General features: G+C 46.2%; 1 protein-coding gene across 6 annotated transcripts; it reads right to left on the minus strand.

Annotated features, from left to right (window-relative positions):
• Nucleotides 1-553: 553 nt before the first annotated feature.
• NCOA5 (nuclear receptor coactivator 5) lies at nt 554-18,562 on the minus strand. Of its 6 annotated transcripts, none has more exons than XM_056507536.1 (10): nt 18,479-18,562; nt 15,332-15,518; nt 14,726-14,833; nt 10,746-10,812; nt 6,962-7,312; nt 6,621-6,712; nt 6,391-6,517; nt 5,211-5,410; nt 2,942-3,265; nt 554-2,534 (listed from the first exon to the last, which is right to left on the minus strand). In XM_056507536.1, exons 2-10 carry the CDS (start codon nt 15,492-15,494, stop codon nt 1,876-1,878), a joined length of 2,091 nt encoding a protein of 696 aa, XP_056363511.1. In that variant the 5' UTR covers nt 15,495-15,518; nt 18,479-18,562; the 3' UTR covers nt 554-1,875. The 6 variants fall into 6 exon arrangements, with proteins under 6 accessions (XP_056363511.1, XP_056363510.1, XP_056363512.1 ...); XM_056507535.1 differs by lacking the exon at nt 18,479-18,562 and adding an exon at nt 18,198-18,469; XM_056507537.1 differs by lacking the exons at nt 14,726-14,833; nt 15,332-15,518 and having other exon boundaries at nt 18,479-18,542.
• Between the last annotated feature and the right edge of the window lie 130 nt (nt 18,563-18,692).

The following is an 18,692-nucleotide window of genomic DNA, read 5'->3' on the forward strand; positions in this document are numbered from 1 at the left end:
TAACAGGGAAGAAGCCCTGACAGGGTGCAGATTGCAGAGGAAGCAAAGCACAGGCCTCTCCAAAGGGATGCAATTTCCACATTTCACCTCACAAAGGTTTCTGGTCACCCCAGTGAAAGTGCTCTACCTGGCTGCAGGATTGTAGAGGTGAAGAAAGGGATCTAACAGGAGGAGAGACAGCAGACAGACACACTGCTGCCCAGACTCAGTCTGTGGGGTGATAGTAGCATGAAGCCATGTGCTGAATCAGTGCTGAAGGCACAGGGACTTGCAGCCCTGACCTCATGCTGGCTTGTGGCACAGGCCCTGGACCTGTCCCTCCCACCACCTGTCACCAAAGAGGTTTTGGAACCCTCACATCAGCTGTGCCACATCACATCTCCTGGCCTGAGGCCACCCCAGTGGTGTGCAACTCAGGACCTGTGAGGTCCACACACAGTCTGCTATGCATCCAGTGTGGAGCTTCCAGCACAGCTTACCCAGGAGAGAGGAACAGCAAACACAGTGAAATGACATATTCTGAGGATACTCAAATGTCAAAAAATGCAACAAGTAATTTTTCTGGCCTTTTATTAGAAAGTAATGTCCTCTTGTTAACAGCACAGAGATAAAAGAAATGCTACAACACAAACCACCTGGGACAAAGAAAATCCTCTGCTTCAACCCACTGCTTTCTCAGTATCGCTCGGTTCCCTGCGGGAAGCCCAGACTCCAAGAAGGCCATGACGGGGAGGACCACACAGTTAAGTGATGTTTTGTGTTCTGGTATCAAAGTATGTTCCCAGTAAAAACAACGTGAGGAATCTGCCTGATTTACCACTCCACTGTCTGCTGCAGCTACCAAAGTGTTGAAAAAAATGTTTAAAATTATAGTATTACATCTTGGCACTGCCTCTTCTCCTCAGATGGCCTGAACATCTATTAACAGCAAGAAGAGGTCTGATAGAGCAGCACTGCTCTCAATGCCTAGTGACAGGTATTCCCAGGGAGAGCCAGCAGCACATCAGTGTGGCTGCAGCTGAGCTACAGTAACAACCTTGCCAAACATTGTAAGAAAAGGAAATTTACACATCAAATTTACCAGGTTGATCTTAACACTGATTACTCACAGTAGGAAAACTGACAGACCATTTGAAATCTCTGCCTTGGCTGGAAGTCCTTATGTTGCAGATGTATGCTCAGCCCACAGCTGCCAGTCTCTGTGAGTGGGTTGAGGTGAGGAACACCAGCAAAGTCCTGGTTACTGAGCAGTGGTCAGGCATGTGCTTCATGATTTTGGCTGCCAGCACAATCACTGGACTTTCCAAATGGCTTATATGCTATTAAAAGGGTGAAGAAAAAAAAAAAAAAAAAAAAAAAAAAAAAAAAAAAAAAAAAAAAAAGAAAAAGAAATCCAAAGAAAAATAGTGCCCATTCCACAGTGGTGGGTGTCCAAGGCCTGTCAGTTTGCTGCTCTGTTCAGTCCCCTAATTCATCAAAACCAGCAATCCAAAAATACACTGAGACCAATCAGTGAGCCCAGACTGCACCTTAGTGGGAAGGTACACCAGGTGCTGGGAGTAAGGAAAACGCAGCAGGACTGCTACTGCGGCAGCTTCTGGGATGGGACAAGACAACCAATGATCCAACACAGTTCAGCACATCGTGCTGTGGAGAAAACTGAGCATTCTGCTCCAAACATTGCTAACCAGACCAAGGAGAGGGAGGGCAGCGCCAGCAACCGTTGGCAGCAATGCTGCAGGGGGTATGCTCTTGACAGAGTGGAGAGGACATGCACGTCCAGGGCATCTGTCCCGGGTCAAGGATGGGAGACTCCTTAAACAGCTATAAGTATGGAATGGCAAAGGGAAGGGGAATGGGCCCAACAGCTCAGCTCTAATAGTGTCGCTGGTAGGCACCAATGGGTTGCTGGGCTGAGGACCCCGCTCGCCCCTGGGCCACAGTTTGGCTCACAAGGTGGGAGAGAGCAGGACCACTCTGGATAAGGGTGTCCAAGGCCTTCTGTACACTGGGGTTGTCAAAGTTGATACCAGAAGACACTGGCCTTTGGGCAGGCACATTGCCAGGCGCAGGAAGGCGGGTTTGGTGCTGACCATAGAGCGGCTGAGGCTGTGGAGGAGCTCCAGGTCTTGGACCCGCGTTTCTTGAAGGGCCCGGGAGAGCAGGAAGCTGTGTGTTTGGAGTCTGCAATCTCTGCTGAGCCTGGTTTAGATTTCCAGCATTCATCTGTGCTGGCCGGGGCTGCCCGCCGGCCATGTTAGCAAAGTTCTGGTTGGGAGTGCTGCCTGAAGAGCCTGCAGAGGCCGCAGGGCCGCTGTTTGCCACAGCAGCTGCTGCCGCCGCCGCCGCCCCACTGTTGAAGAGACTGAGGATTTTTGCTTGAAGCTCCTGTTGAGGAGTAGAAGAGGACACTGGAACAGAAGGAGTAGAGACCAGAGGCTGTGAACTCTGATGAGCCTGAGAACTTGGAAGGTTGGACTGACTACCCAGTGATGATCCTGAAGGTGCCCCCAAAGGCTGTCTTGATATGGGTGCTGGGAAAGAAAGGAAAGATGGTTAAAGCTCTGCAAATGCTCTTGAAGGGACATCTAAAGAAAACTAATGAAACAGCTACCAAAAACACAACATCAGTGAACATCCACCCTCAGATCACAGCTGCACAGCTCTGGGAACCCAAACCACTGTACAGAACTGAGTGTTGCAGCCCAACTAGTTATGGCAATCCTCCTGTTGCCCTAAGAGAATCCAGTATAAAAGATCTTGCACATGAAAACTCTGAATTGTCTCAAGGCATGCAACGACACGTCCACCTCAGTAAAATGAGGTGCTGCATGAGGATATTATGCTCCCAAACTCCTTTGCGGTCCCAGATTCTTTTCCTGTCCCAGCACTGAGGACCACAAACCACAGAATAAAGTCTGTCTGGGGCTGTGGGACTTACCCTGCAGAGATTCAGAGCTGCCCCGCAGCAACCGTTCCTTCCGGTCTCTCAGGTAATTAATGACTTTATCTATCTCCTCAGCAGTCACATAGCGATTGTCTGCCAGCAGGTTCAGGAGAGTTTGGATCCCGGGAGGGTGACCTCCTCTGACACCCTCCTCCATGGGAGGTGGGCGCTCCCGCTCCTGCAGAATAGCTTCATCTGCCATCTTGGCAGCCTGCCGGGCAATCTCATCCCGCTCTTTCTCCCGGGACTCTGTCTTGTAGCGCTCGTAATTCCTTGCCACCAGCACCATGGCATCAGCCTGGGGCATGTTGCGATGCTCTGCACAAAGGAAGAAATGCTCTGAGTGACCCAAAGTGACCCTGATGGAGGTGCTGTTACTCCCACCTGCCAGCACAGCCCAGTCAGCAGCAGGCACTGCTCAGGGAGTGTAAGTACAGACTTGGGAACTTCCAGGCACATGGGAATAGTTACATTTCCAAAGCCAACAGAAGGCCCGTGGCTATCAGCCAGCAAGGCCAGCCTTTCCTTCATAGCTGAGGGCTCAGCCCAGAAATGTCTTTCTTGCCTCTCACCAGTTAAAAGGAAAGCAGCTCCCTCTACCTCTCATATGAATCCTCGGCTCTCTGAGATAAGATGGTCCCAGTTATTTTACTGCTAAACCCTTGAACAGATTCAAAACTTGCCCACTGAAGGCTCTATGCTTCCCAGAGGAGGAAAGCCATGGGAATACATTTGTTTCTGTGCTGCCAGTGCCTTAACATCTCATGTGCAGCTGGGGAGGGAGCAGCACTACCTCAAGTGTTACATGGCTGCTCACACTGACCACTCTTGAGGCAACAAACAGCAGTCAAATTCTTCTGTGATAAAATGAGTAGTGGGCAATTCCAATGGTGGCTTTTGAGGTCATTACTTCCACCTCCCAAAGCACACGCATGAACAGTCACCGGAGAACAGATTCAAACTGGGAGATCAGAACAGCCTTTACCTTCCCAAAAGTGCCCAAAGCTCTGGGCAGGGTCCTTTTCACACCTGCAGAACATCAAATTCTGCAAGCCTTTTCCACCTAACAGGCATTAATTTTAACGTTAGGCTTTGCACAAGCTGTGAAAGAGTTCCCTGAAACAAACATGCAGGCAAAGGTGGCCAGGAGCACTTGAAGTGAGCATACTTAATCTCTAGAATGAGCTGTGGATGAGCTAATGACTGGGGTTCCCATCAGGTCTGATACCTGATAACCAGCAGATCCAGTGAAGAAAAGAAGCTTTGGCCTCCTGCCAAAGGTTTAACAGGTGTTAAACCAAAGAACTTAAGAATTTAAACCAAGGGCAGTGTTAAGCAAAGTGACAGTGTGTGTGTGAGCGATGTGTCTGCAGGAAATGAGGGAGCTCTCCTATCACATCTGCATCTGATGTTTAAAGAAACTGGGCTACTGCAATCAGTGAGCACACACCAGGCACTGACTGTGCACTCAGAGGTTTCCTCTCCCAGACAAACATTACCTGGGAACACAGTAAGGGAGAAATAACCTTTGAAAGCTCAGCTGTGGTCAAACCAGTCACTTGTGTTGACAGATTACATGAACAGGCCTATGATCAGAGCCATAGCTGCTTTCTGACAAGGTGTTTTTAGTACCTACACATTCCGACAAGGTGTTTTTAGTACCTACACCCACTCTCATGCAACCAAGTCACACCCTGCGATGGAAAGTGATGTGAAAAGTATAAAGAGGCTAAGAAGGTGGAGCCTGTATACCCAAATACTTTGTAGATCTATCTTTTCATAACACTTCATAGTTCTATCTTTTCATAACTCTTCCCAGTTTCATTATCAAATCTCTACCTTTACCAAGTCCTTATTAAATCACATTTGATTTTAAAATCTGTCCTTGAATTTGCCACATTCCCAACAGGCTCTTTGGGAGAGCAACAAGTGGTAGAGTGAGGTTGGGCTTGTATTACTCAGCGATCTCCCAGAGCAGTGCAGCTCTGGGGTCCATGACTTGCCCAGAGATGCAAAGGCTGGCAGTGTTAGGAATCAAAACCAGATGAAATTCCTCTTGGCAGGAATTTGACATTCCTTTTGACAAGGGGCAATTAGAGTATTATGGAAGCTTTTAAATAATGATATTCACATTTATGACATGGTGTCAAGTCATTTATAACTACTTATGTGACAGCAAGGATGAACTTTGTCCTGTGTGGCTCTGCCTGAAAGAAAGGTTCAGAGTGACCACAAAATTCCCAGCCTACTGAGACTTTAGTACCTTGTGGGGTGCCAAACATGATGTTAACAGTGCAAGAACGGTGAACTTGATGCTGCTGGGTGATGACAATGGCAAAAGGAGACCCTCCTCTGCTCACATCGTCCAGGGCTTGCGTCAGTGACATCTCTGTGTTGAGGAAGATCAGGTCCACCACCATGCCCAGGTCCCGCACCTTCCGCCCCACTGACTCTGCGTACTCCCTACACAAAGCAAAGGCAGCAGTTTAACAAATCAGTCACACACTGGAACAGAAACCTTGGCATTGCACCCTCCCCCCATCTCAGATTTACGCCTCTGATTACTTGCCCAGCTTCATGACGTTTACCAGGACAGTTCTAAAGCAATCCCATTATAGCAATATAAAAGCCCTTATTCTGATCTGAATCAGTCATTTCAGTTCAACCAAAATAAATTACAGATCAAGCCTTAGTTTAGCTGAGAAACAGAGTGTTTGCAAAGGGATTTACACTATTACAAATTTGTTTATACATGAATGTGTTTCAACTGAATTCATTAGGGGAAGAAATCTATGCCAGCAGAGGTACAAGGAGTACAGAGCAGAGGAGCCAACTAACAGAACTCATTTACTCCTGCTTTGTTCAGTATCTCAACTGTTCACACGTGCCTCATTGCTTATTGGCCTGCTCTTTTCTACCAGCTGCTTTCTGCTCTAACCGACTGCCAACACAGGATCCACTGCTCCTGTATGCCCTGTCCTACAGACTTCCCCACCCAAGCACAAAACACAGCTCACAAGGCTAAGCTTAAATTGCTAACTTAGAACCAAACCTGCAATACCGACTGCACAAAAAGTCTGACAAATTCAGTCTGTGTGCACCCATACCTCAAGAGAGTGATTTTATTGTCTTTGGAGGCAAAGTCAGTAATGGTGACTAAAACTGTACCCCCTTTAACCATATTTTTAAGAACTTCAAAGTAAAATGACTGTATCTAAGGCACTCAGGAGTTATCTTTCAACAGGTCTATAGCACAAGATACATTTCCTCATCTCATCAAGGCATATTTCCAGAAGGAAAATGGGAGCTGTAGCTTTCTGTGGACTCTAAAGCCACACTCCCCAAGAGCAACCTGTAAGACAAACAGCCTCAAGGCAGGACTAAGTTTAAATCTATTCCCTCCTACCATACAATAATAAAACTGATTGTAATTATTTTCTTACTTTGTCTGTTTATTCACCACTATCACAGAACAATCCACGGGTCTCTCTGCATCAAAACGTCTCTTGATCTCCTCATAGTACTGACGGTACAGCTCCTCCCGGCGCCGCTCCTCGCGCTTCAAGCGGTCTGAAATGAGAATGAGTGACACCCTTCTGAGCTGCTCAGAGGGACACAGAGCATCACAGCTGTGGCACTGTGGCACCCCAGATACAGTGGTACAGGTACTCACCCTCTGGCTCCTTGTAGCGGTCGTAGTAGGAGTCGTCCTTGCGCCGGTAGTAGTCCTCGAGGCGCAGGTAACGATCATAAGATTCGTCTCGTCTGCAACATTCAGAAGCAGTAATGGGTTTCCTCCAGCACCTCAGGCAGCGACTTTGGCCAATGCATCACATCCAGACCTCCCTCAAGTTTAATTTTTGAGGTACCCATCTGCTCCTCACAAGACTCAGAGCAGCACCCAACTGTCCCCAGCCAAGGGTGATTTCCTTAAACACCTGACACCACTCAAACAATTGCAGCAGAAATGCCAGAAAAACATTATTTTGGCAAATAGGATCCCAGAGAGTTTACCTGTACAAAGGGTCCCGAGGGTCTCTCATATCCCGTGGATCTCTCACATCTCGTGAATTTCTCATATCCCGTGGATCCCTGTATCGATCATACAGTGGCTCCCGTGGGTCACGAAGATCTCTAACATCACGTGGATCCCTCAAGTCCCTTGGATCCCTGATATCCCGTGGGTCTCGCAGGTCCCGTGGGTCCCTGTGGTCTCTGGCATCACGCATGTCTCTAGCTCGAATGTCTCGAGCATCTCGCCCGTTCCTGCCATCCCTGCCATCTCTGGGGTCTCTCCGTGGGCTCCCCCGCAGAGGGGAGCGGTCACGCCTGCCATCTCGGCCATCCCCGTAGGTGTATTGCTCTCTGAGGAAAACACCAGGGAAATTCCATTAGCCTGCTAGCAACACAAGTACAGTTACCCCTAGATCTCTTACCTGAGGTGCCAAAGTGGACTTTCACAGCAGCTGAATGCTCCCTCTTATCCCATAACAACAATTGACCAAAAGTCGTATTTTTTAAGCAGTCTGGAGAAGGTTCTTAATTCTAATATTCAGCCAAACAAGAGCCAGAAAGCTCCTTAATGGAGCACTAAGTGTAGAGCACCTGTGCGTGAAGTGAACAGGCACTTCAGAAAACACCATTTTAAGGCCTCCAACCTCCAACATCAGCCATAGATGATCTATCAATCATGTTTGGCAAATTCTTTGAGAATTTAAGGTGATGTAGGCTAATACCCACAAATGTGCAATAGCCAGGAGTGTTCAAGGGACCCATTAAATTCACTCATCGATGACAGCAGAACATCTGAAGTAACATTACTGACATATGATTAAAAAAGAAGCAGCTTGTGAGCAAAGACACTGCAGGTTCCATGTTGTGGTTGGGTTTGTGCTGCTGATAGAAAGCAAAGACAGCTATGGCCTTGTCCTGAGGATCTGAGGGATAGTTTCCGTAGAAAGCCAGCCTTATGCTCATAATGCCCTGGTTAAGAGGGTACTAAACCCAACCATCACTGCGTCCTCCGCAGTCACAAAAAGCTTCTCTGTTGGATCTGAATGATCCATCTCATTCAGACTTTGTATTGCAGTCTTCAGAGGCAAGGAAGAATACAGTTCCAGTCTTCATCTTTTCCCAAAGCAGTAAGGCTTTTTCCACATTGTATTCTGTTTTCCAGAGAAGACCATAACTTCACTGTAGTCAAAACAAAGCATTGCAGAGAAACTACAGGGCTCCATGTGTTTGCACTGTTTTTCCCCCGAAATACTGACAACCATCAGGAAAAAAAACCCAGCTTTTTGAATCTTTTTATTTCCCATACTTGACATGACTTTTACAGTCCTCAAACACCCTAATCTAGTTTATATAGAAATATAAGCAGAACCTAAGTCTGCATCCACTGCAGTGCAGTCACATAGAGATCACCTACAGAGAACGAGTCAGATGAACCCAAGTTTGGTGCCAGGCAGAGTGACAGGAACGAGATGAAGAGCAGAGCCATCATGTATGGATTTTGGTGTCAGACACCCAGCTGTGCTGGAAACACGTAAGAGTGCTGGCATTCTCTGTTTGCATGTCAGATACAAACCAGATTTTGGGAAAAATTAGAGATGCCACCAAGAGCACACACAGCCTCCTCCTCTAAGTGACATAATGAATTTGTGGACAGCCAGGTATAAACTCCTTCAGTCTCTTTGATATATAAATCCACTTTTTGTTTGCGATCTGCACTGAAATCACATCCTGTGAGAGACACATCATAGCCCCCTTCCCCCAAAACCTACAATGAATGATGGCAGAAGCTCAGGGAAAACTTCTGACTTATTCTAGTGGATATTGAGTAACTGATCTTTCCATAGCTGTGAGACCATTTAGCAAAACAACCAGATGCAGGGGAATTGTTTGGCATATGACATTTATTCCAGCTGAAGTGGGGGTGACCAGAACAGGCCACATTCATTATCAGCAGAGACAAATAGATCCGGAATGAACAACGCACAACTGTGACAGAAGTAGAGATGTGGCATAGGTACCCCTGGCTCTTGTGTCCACATGGCTGCCCTGCTCAAGGGAGAGGACAGCACCAAGAGACAGCTTCCACTTTCTGCTTCCACACTTGTCACCATGGTCTGGCTCCTGCAGCATCAGCACCATTGCCTGCATCTGCTTGGGGCTCAGCCCTGCCGGCCCAGCACCACTGTGTGTGGCACGGTGTGGGGATCTGCAGCACTGGCAGTGGCACCTGCTGTTCCCAGGCCACAGTGTAGTCCAGAGCCCATCGATCACAGCCATGCCCAGGACCTGATGACTGTGACCCCACAACCACCTGTGCCCACAGTGCTGCTTGGGACATGGTGCTAACCACATGGCATGGCCATGGTGTATGCAGTGTCAGCTGAAATCCAGTGCCTGTCAGCAGCACCAAAGCCTTCAGCTGCTGTCCAGTCCACAACCTGGTGCCCACAGAACCAGAGCTCATGCACATCCAGTGCTCCTTAGGACTGTGGCACAGGCACCTGCTCTTGCACACATGTAGGATGGCATAAGTTGCAATGCCCATGGCATCAGTGCCTGTGCTTATCCCTCTGCAGCACAGTCCAAGGACCAATGCTCATCATACAGATGCCTGCCCCTCATCCCTGCAGTGCTACAGCATTGATGGCACTGAGGCCAAAGATGTGCCACAAAGTGCCTGCTGCTCACATACTCCCACCAGCACCAAGCACACCCCAGGCCCAAGACTTGCTGCATCTGCATAGGAATCCCAGCACTTCTTGGGCCTGATGCCCACATGCTGGTCTCTGCAAGCACATTTTACCCTGTGTAGGGTTAAATGCAGTGCAAAAAAATCGTAGATGGTGCCAAGAATTGCAACTACTGATTCTTTGTGCTTTGTTTTTTTGGTGTAGCTGTCTTGCTAGTTGCACTTTTTCCTCGTTTTTGATAACTTAACTGGTCAAGCTAGTAAAGCACAGTAGACACAGGACCTTGATTAAAGTTCAACAAGCTCCAGGCTGTTTCATGGAAAGCTTTACAGCAGAGACACACAGGGTCCATACCTTGTACCAAACAACACTGGAGCTCGTATGTCTTTGTGTGCTTCCTAGTGATGCTGTGGAAAGGAAACTGAAGTCATCTTCCTGTGACAGGCCAATCTGTATCTTTTCCCCTTGCCTGTGGCTGCCCACACAGAGGAGGTGAAGGAGGTGAATATGCTGTGCCCACTGAGGGGTGGGAAGTCAGGAGAAGCTGGAGAGTACATCAGTGACTGCACAGGGGGCTGGCTCCAGGCACTGAAAACACAACCACATGGGCAGACAGGACTGTGCAAGAGACATTTGCTCTGTCTTGTGTTTTGCTTAAGTGTTCCTTTCCAGTCTAATTGCAGCATTGGAAGCTTTCAACATCAGAAGAGGCAAGACCCCAAGATCCTCTGCAGCAGAGCTCTGGAAATGCTGCAGCCTCTTGGCATTCTCTAGATATGTCTTGGTTTCTGTGATCCTTGGAGGCAGGAGCAAACATCAAATGTATTCTTCCTCCCAAGTCTCTTACAGTCTGTGCTGCAAAACCGAATGCTGGGCTGCAGTAACAGCAGCAGACACAAGTTTCCCTTGTGCCTTCCAAGGCGCCAGAGCCAAAAGGGCTCTCAGAGCTGGAGCAGACACTTTCCTGCTGGAGCATCACTGTTTGACTGGGGAGGTGCAGTAGGGAAGAGACACAGACATTTAGCACAGGCCACTGGGCTCATGCCCCGAAGGCCTGAACTCCTAGTATAACTCACTGCTTCCAGGTACTTTACCTTCGTGTCGGACTGGACCTTGATGAAGCCTTATTCATATTTCTTCTTTCCACTGCTTTATTAATATCTGTAAAGAATAATCAACCCATCTGTTCAATGCTATGAAACAAAAAAAATATCATCAGCACAATTCAAACGAAAGCAACTTAAGCTCAACAATATCCAGATGGTGCAAGGAAATCCATTCAGCAGAGAGACATTGTCACTTTGACAATTTTTTATTAAGTTTAGATAGTACAACATAATGAAAATTTTATGGATTTCTCTGACTTCAAAATAGGGTGGACAGCTTGGGTGAAGTTTTAACCCTGCATGTTCAGGCCTACATCCAGACTCTTCCTTCCATAAGAAAACCTCTTTCTTCTGCAGTCTATGAGCAAGCAGAAAGCGACTCATGGACTCTAGGAGAAAAAGCAGAGTCTGAAAACCTCTGAGAAAGGAATGATGGCCAGCACAGTCCTAAGTTCACAGCCAGTCCTGTTCAACGGAGCATGCTGATACCCTTGCTGGAAATAATCCAAGGGTTCTCAAAGGGGCACGTGCAACTGCCTTCCAAGGGACTGCTGCAGTGTTAAGGTGCATGGCCCCCACCACTGAGAAACGGATCCAGGAGCCTGGAACACAGGCTCCTTAGGAAGTCAACATGGTGCATTCAAAACACCATTGTTAATGTGATGCAAACTGAGGCAACAGATCAGAAATTTGAAAATTGGTTGGCTTGTGAGCATCTCCGTGAAAAACACCATGAAGGGAAACACAAAGAAGTAAAAGAGCTGAAAAAACAGAATCTTGTCCTCAACCCGCAAAAGTGAAGTTTGCCCAGAACTGGCAGGGACCCACACTGTTCTCAAAGCCTCCTGTGACAGCTGACTGGAGATGAAATAATTCACTGGAGGGGGTCAAAAGCAAACAGCAAAGTGACTTTGGATATTTTACTGAGAACCTTTTAAGGAAAAGAACCCAAATCTGGACCCTATCTGCTCCCCCAGAATCTATCAATAATTAACATTTCTGATGAGTTATCTGCATTAACCACTTTCAAAGTCCTTGCATGAGAATATAAACATGCCATGATGTCTTTAGGCAGACTCAGTCTTATTATCCTCTGTAACATCCCAAAGTATCCTTCATTATTGTCAAGATTAAAACTGTAATTAAGAATCAGGTCTAATTTTTTTTCTTGATGTCAATTTTTTCTTGATGTTGCTTCTCTGATGGGGCAGAGAAGCAAGTGCAATCTGAATATTAACTACAACTGCAGCATAACACCACTCACAGAACTCTGGAGCACCTCTCCAGGATCAAACACAGTTGCAAAGTCTACTGTTACAAACTACATCTGAAGGACATTTATTCTCTAGTTTTACTACTAAAGATATGAAAACACTTCTGTGCATTTATGGAAATACTCATATAATGCTACACTGGACGTAAACTCTCCCAAAACTTTTCACCTTATTGTTACTAACGATTGTATTTGGTACTCAGGCTGCATAACTGAAGTAACTGTTTTCCTTGCATTTATTTTTAGTTGATAATTTTTCCCCTTTAAAGTCAGGTGTTATCTTTAAGCAAGACACTAGCTGCTTTCTTTGGTTTAAGATTATTTTTATTTTCTGTTTTAAGATGCCATTGAAGAAACCTATCATGATTTTTACACTCAGTATAATACATTGCTTTCAAATAAGAAGTATTTAAATCTGCACAAAAATATTTTACTAGAAGAAAAAAAAAAAACTTTGACAGGGATCCTTCTCTTGTGCAAAACACACATTTAGTAACATTTTATTCAATGCCAACAGCTTTTACAAGTTAGGTATTTGAACACTGACAAAACTTCAGGGGAAAAAAAAGCCCAAATAAAAAGTCTTCTGTCCTGTAGGATTTTGAGATGACAGGGCCACTGTGATCACACAGTGTAACCTTCTGAACAAACACAGGTGACAGGAATCCATCTATCTCAAGTGCAGCAGTGGCACTGGACTAGTGCTTATCTTTTAGCAAAACATCCAATTCCAATTTAAAAGTCTTCAGAGCACAGAAACCACCACAGATCAAATAAATTACTCCAGAAGCCAATTACTCTGCTGTTAGATAAAAGTCTTTATTCACATTTAAGGCATTGTCACACCTATGCCTACTACACTAAAACTCCCTGATCCCCAGGTCTGTCTGTAACCAGAGATCACATCACTCCTTTCCCTTGAGGTTTTTGCTTGGGCTTGTTCTTTAATCCTAAACTCTGTCATGTTTTTCCAAGGTTTTTCCAATTCAGCATTATCCTTTTTGAACCAGGCATACCAAAACTGAGCACTTTTCCAACAGCAAAATCCCACAGGTACCAAAACATTTCCTACTTGCACACCTGTGTTTTGCACAGCCAAGGATGACCAAAGTAGTCTGTCTGGCTGGGTGCAGACCTTCCCTGTCAGCTTCACTTAAAGTTCAGGTCTGTCTGCATCCAGAATAGGAAGTCCAAGTCCTTTTACCATTAGTAACACAAGCTTCTTTATTTCATCCTTTTTTTTTAAAACATGTTTTTCTCTCCAAGTCACTTATAAAAGCCCTATGTGGCCAGGACTCAGTTTTTCCAGACCACCACTCAAAGACTGAGAAATTCCACCTGTGTTACATCTACTCCATTCTAGATTCACTTGAAATCTGTTTAACTGTTGTTTTCAACTGTTCTTGTTTCTTATTAAGTCAAACACCTTAGAGCAATCTGTACATTAACACTGCTACTTCCAGCCCTAGACCTTGCAGTACCATAAGAGTAATTAAGACAGAATTTATTTTGATGGACATTAATCGTCTTCTCAGCAGCGTCAGGTCAAAGAATCCCTTCATTCCCAGGTGCTGATGCCAGGCTCATCCTATTTATCCTGCCTACTGGCTCACCTGTAGCACTCTACGAGCTCCCTGGAAACTTCCTAGTTTTCCAAGGCTTGTGGAAAAACACCAGTAACACACTAGGCAAGTCAGTAGTTCACTGAGCCTCAATGACGTTAATTCTTTTGAGAGCTCTAAGTTTGGTATCTGCAGTTTTACCTTTTTGATTTTGCTACTGAAATGAAAATTACATTAAACACACCTCCTGCCTCTTCAAAAACAGACAGCAAAAACATTAACTGGTCTTCTCAGTTAGAAATGTTATTGTTGCCAGCCAGTTACCCTTAGCTTCTAAAACAGCCAAAGCTGTTCCTATTTAAGCCTCTACACTTGGATAATGCTGGACATAATTTCTTCTCATATCCTTCTACCTTTCTTGTCTATTTGCCTTCATTTCCATCATCAGGCTCCTATTTTTTACTGTACATACACCTTCCCACAGGTTACTATTTATTTCTCCTGTCATTCTTTTTTAAGTCAAACTGTTTTTCTTCAAATTATCATAGCCTTACTTTGAAAGTAATTTTTTCCTTGCATTTAAGAGATTACTCGTGGATTTCTAACCATTCATTTCCGTTTAAGTCTGCTCCCAGCACATTTAGCAGAATTATCTTCATCTTTATGAAAATATCCTTTCTAAAGCACCCAGTATTTATAGCACTGCTTAAAGGCTGGCTCCACTTGTGCAAAAATCCCAGCTAAGTTTACTTAGCCAACTTAGCAACTTAGCTGCTAAGTGCTGTGGCCAATTCCTTTGAGCATGTCAAGATGAAGCTCAGTTTTGGTTTACAAATGTTATTAAACTCTACGCTGGAGGTTTCAACGATCCCTTTCAAGGGCTTACTTGTTGCACATTTTCTTACACAAGCCAACAGAGCTTTCCAAATACTAACACATAAAAATTCAGAGTAAGACCCAGGCAGCATGGTGAACCACACAGCAGGAACTCAGGAGGCAAATACATTCTGAGTGATTGAGACTAAGGCCAGGCAAGTGTCACATTGTGACCTTTCCAGACGGCTTTAAAACAACAGCACTCTTTCTCCCGAACGCATGCTGGGGTCAGGAGAGCGAGGAGCAGTTTTCCTTACCTAATCTATACCCTTTATAAAGGCGACCCTTCTCACCGTCCAGAGCGGCCTGGACATCTTCTAGACGGTCATACTGCACGAACCCATAGCCATGGTACATGCTGAGGGCTGCAAGAGTTAACAGCAGGGCAAGACCGGTTACAACCACGGACAATGCTACAATGCTGACCCACACCCGGCCATCGCTAACCCCACCAGCTGCACTCTACCCAGAAACCACTGCAAACTTCCTGGGAAAATCAAATCCACCAGGATCAAAATGCAGAGCTCAAAGACTTTGATCGAGTTCCTTCTGACAAGGCAGTGACCAAAATACAGCCCACAAAGTGACCAAGATTTGATTAAGAGGCTATGAAAATATTGTGACATCACACTGTGACCCTAAAAGCTAAAACATAGCTGATATATTTGCATTATGTTTGAGCTGTGCTGAAGGAATCACTTTTCCAAAGAAAGTGCAGGCAGAGAAAATTATCATTAAAAGGTCACTGTTTAGGAACAACCTTGGTCACTCCTCTCATCACCATCAAATAGCATTTGACAAGCATGAAGCAATATTTCTCCCTGAAATCCCTGCCACAAAAAGGCATAAGATAATATACTAACCCCTGATTTTGCCATATTTTGAAAATATCTCTTCCATTTCTTCACGAGTCATGTGGTCTGTGGGCAAATTGCCGACAAAAAGTCTTCTCTCTAAATCCTGAGGATTGGTGCTGTTAGTGAAGTCGCTCTGTTTGATGCTATTGCTCTTGCGTCCTCGAGCCATTTTGCTTTCGTTCCAAATCCAACTCTTCGCAAAAAAAAAAAATGGCCATGCATATAATTTCAATCCATGACATTAAAATTAAACTGGAACAAGATTAAACTTAACAGCTTTGCAGACTAGAAGCCAACTGGGTCTGCTTGATGCAAACTTCACTCCAGAGAAATCTTAATACGAGGGACACAGAGGTCAGGCAAAAACACTCACTGCAGCATTCTGGTTGAGCTTTCTGTAATACTGAAAGGTAGCAAACCTAATTATTTTGCAGATAGGTTTTAATGGTTTAACTCCAAACTAAGATAGAATAAAAACTAATTTTCCACTAAAATGCCTTAACTTTAAGCTTTTCAACACACCCACTGTTGTCACATCTAGTTCTTCAATCCACTGATAAGAAGTATTGAAATTTATGCAATATTTTAATAAGTGGAAACACTCATTGCAACATTGCATAACAGCACTTAAATATTCCAGTAGGGCTTGGAATGAGGCATCAGGAAATACTGCTGAAATATTCCTAAATGACCACACCTGGGTCACTTCACTACCTGTGAAATCTGAGCTTTCCAATCCTGGAAAGCACAGGTTCTCATCTGCATCTCTATTAGACAGCACACCCTTGCCCCCATGGAGATGTCAGCTCCCACAGCAGGCGGGTCCATAGCTGGGAATTTAACCACCCCCAGGTAAATGCTGCACCCTTCCTCACCTCTCCCATGCAGCAAAAGCACATTCCCTTAACCCACACCCCTGCACACAGCTGGAGCAGTCAGCAACATTCATTGCACAAACTCACTCAAACGAGCAAAAAACCACCCCAGCAAAAAAACCAAACCAAACCAACGTAACAAACACTGCCAAGGCTAACAAAAAACACCATCCCAAGGATTCAGACTTTCTGTTTTAAAATTCACCATTAGATAAAACTTAAAGAAATTAACAACATTGAAACTTTCAAGGTGAACTTCAAAATTTGAAAATTATTTAATAAAGTTGTTCTACTTCCTAAACATTCACCTACAGGAATGCAGGATGGGATTTTCTGTTTGTAACATGCAAGAAGCCTGGAAAAAGAAATATGATGAAATTCATCAACACAAACTTCTCTTTTTGATCATGCAATGCCTACAACCAAGATACCCCCTAACAGGACCCTAGAGTAAATACAATTTAAAAGTCATCTCTAAATAAATGAATCAAATGTCAAAATATATATGATGGCTCTGTATGAATACTTTTGCAACACTTAACTAGCATGAAAAATACATCTACTCCAGATTTGAGACATAAAATGTATTTATTTATCCTTTAAAGATCAATCAACTTCACATTTGTATCACTTTTCCCTCTTTTTAAGAAACCCTGTAGAGATGGGAGGCAGAGAACACTTCCCTTCCGATAAGCATTTTAAAATTAACTGCCAGAACTGAGGTGAGGAAAGAATCCCAACACCCAAACCAAAATCTAACAAAATTAATCTCCTCTATCATATTTTGCCCAATCCCCCTACAAGTTTGTCCACACACATACACAGAGTTTTATCTCCCCCATGAGAAGCACCAAATCCCATTTTTTTACATGGAAGCACTGGACCTCTATTCCACTACTGCAGCTCAAGTTCTCATCAGTTGAGGGTAGAGAAGCTTTCAAAATTCCCTCAAAATGAATAAGAGGCAATAAAACATGGAAGGCACCATCTAGCCCAAGTTCCCACTCGGAGCAGGATTCACTGCACAGATACACACAGCAAACAGGTGTTAAACACGCCTGTAACTGCTGGCAGGACATCTCACTTTCAGCATAAAAAGCTGTAAGAAATTCCCTTTTGTGTTCCTTAGGAGTGGGGATGGCAGGGGGTGTCTGAGGAAGAGGCTGCAAGAACTTTCTACGTTAAGAAAAACAGAGATCTATTTCCTTACTTCAAAACAATCAGTAAATCAGACGAGTTACCCAGAACTCTCATCTAAGATAATTCACCGCCTCTTACAGTTTTCCACTCGGCAGATCACATAGTTAAGGGCCATTTGGTGATCGTAAGACCAGAATATATGAATGTTGTCCCACCTCTGGGCACACTACATCAGGTGAACACCTAATTCCCACATTAACTCTTGTTGTATGAATGCAGTCAGAGAGGCACCGGGACATTTTAGAGGTGCCAATTCCCCGCGCAGTAACTGTGGATGTTACGACAGGACAGCCCACGGCACCTCATGAACCAACAAATCCTCTGCAAATTAATTAGAGCCACATCTCTAAAAACCTTATAGTCAAACCCAAAGTTGTTCATTAATAGCGCTACAGCTTCAGGAAGCAAGACTCTGCTGGAGTGGGATATTAAAACTAATTTGCCACAGGCGAAACACATAAGTCTCCAAGAAGTTTGGGGGCAAAGCAGAAACAGCGAGCACGGAAGGCAGAGGTGCCGAGGAGCAAGGAGCTTCTCTCGGAGCAGACCCGCACCCCCCCAAGGCCAGGAGAGCCCTCCCAGGGCAGCGCAGGTACGGCCCGGCCCAGTCCCAGCACCTGGGCAGACACGGTGCTGCCCACGCCTAACCCGGAGAACGCCTCCGCCTCCGTCCCGCCGCCGGAACGCGCCCCGCGCCGCCCTCGCCCCGGGCCCACCGCAGCTCCCGGGGCAGCGGGGAGTGACCCCCGGCCCGGAGCTTCACCGACAGCCGCCGCTCCCGCCCGTACTTCCCCTACCTCAGCCCAGGCCCGGGCGCTGCCAGGGCCGCTCATGCCGCGCACCGGCTGCTCTGGAGGTGCAGAGCAGCCTCACCGAGCCGCATCGAATGGCGGTGATCCCGCGCTGCCCGGGCGCGAGGGGGAGGCGCGGCCCGCCCGCAGGCCGCGAGGCACGCCCGGCCCGGCCCGGCCCGGCCTCAGCCCAGGGCCGGAAGGGACCGGGCCCTTGGCGAGGCTCGCTGCCGTAAGCCTGCCGCTCGGGCGCTCCGCGTACCGAGGCCACGGACCCGCAGACTCACCGCCGGTTCCGGCCAGGACCCGGTGCCCCGTCAGGCCGCTGCCGCCAGGACAAAGGCGCCACCCGCCGCTACCGCACGGCGCCGTCGTAAACGGGAGGGGGGGGAGGGGAGTACGGTCGCTATGGCGACACACTGTATTTTACGGCGCGGCAGCCATGCCTGTCGAGGCAAAGGCCACTTGCCCCGGCTCCCGGCATGCTCTGCGGTATGGGGC

The sequence above is a fragment of the Oenanthe melanoleuca genome, chromosome 20 (assembly GCF_029582105.1).
Source record: "Oenanthe melanoleuca isolate GR-GAL-2019-014 chromosome 20, OMel1.0, whole genome shotgun sequence".
In the NCBI taxonomy this organism is placed as follows: Eukaryota; Metazoa; Chordata; class Aves; order Passeriformes; family Muscicapidae; genus Oenanthe; species Oenanthe melanoleuca.

Coding starts and splice junctions, on each gene's coding strand:
- NCOA5 (XM_056507535.1), bottom strand. CDS start 18,233: ATGAGCGGCCCTGGCAGCGCCCGGGCCTGGGCTGAG. Junction 3,266..5,210: donor CATGTTTGGCACCCCACAAG/GTACTAAAGTCT, acceptor TCCTTTGTGCAG/AGCATCGCAACATGCCCCAG. Junction 2,535..2,941: donor CAGCTCTGAATCTCTGCAGG/GTAAGTCCCACA, acceptor TTTCTTTCCCAG/CACCCATATCAAGACAGCCT.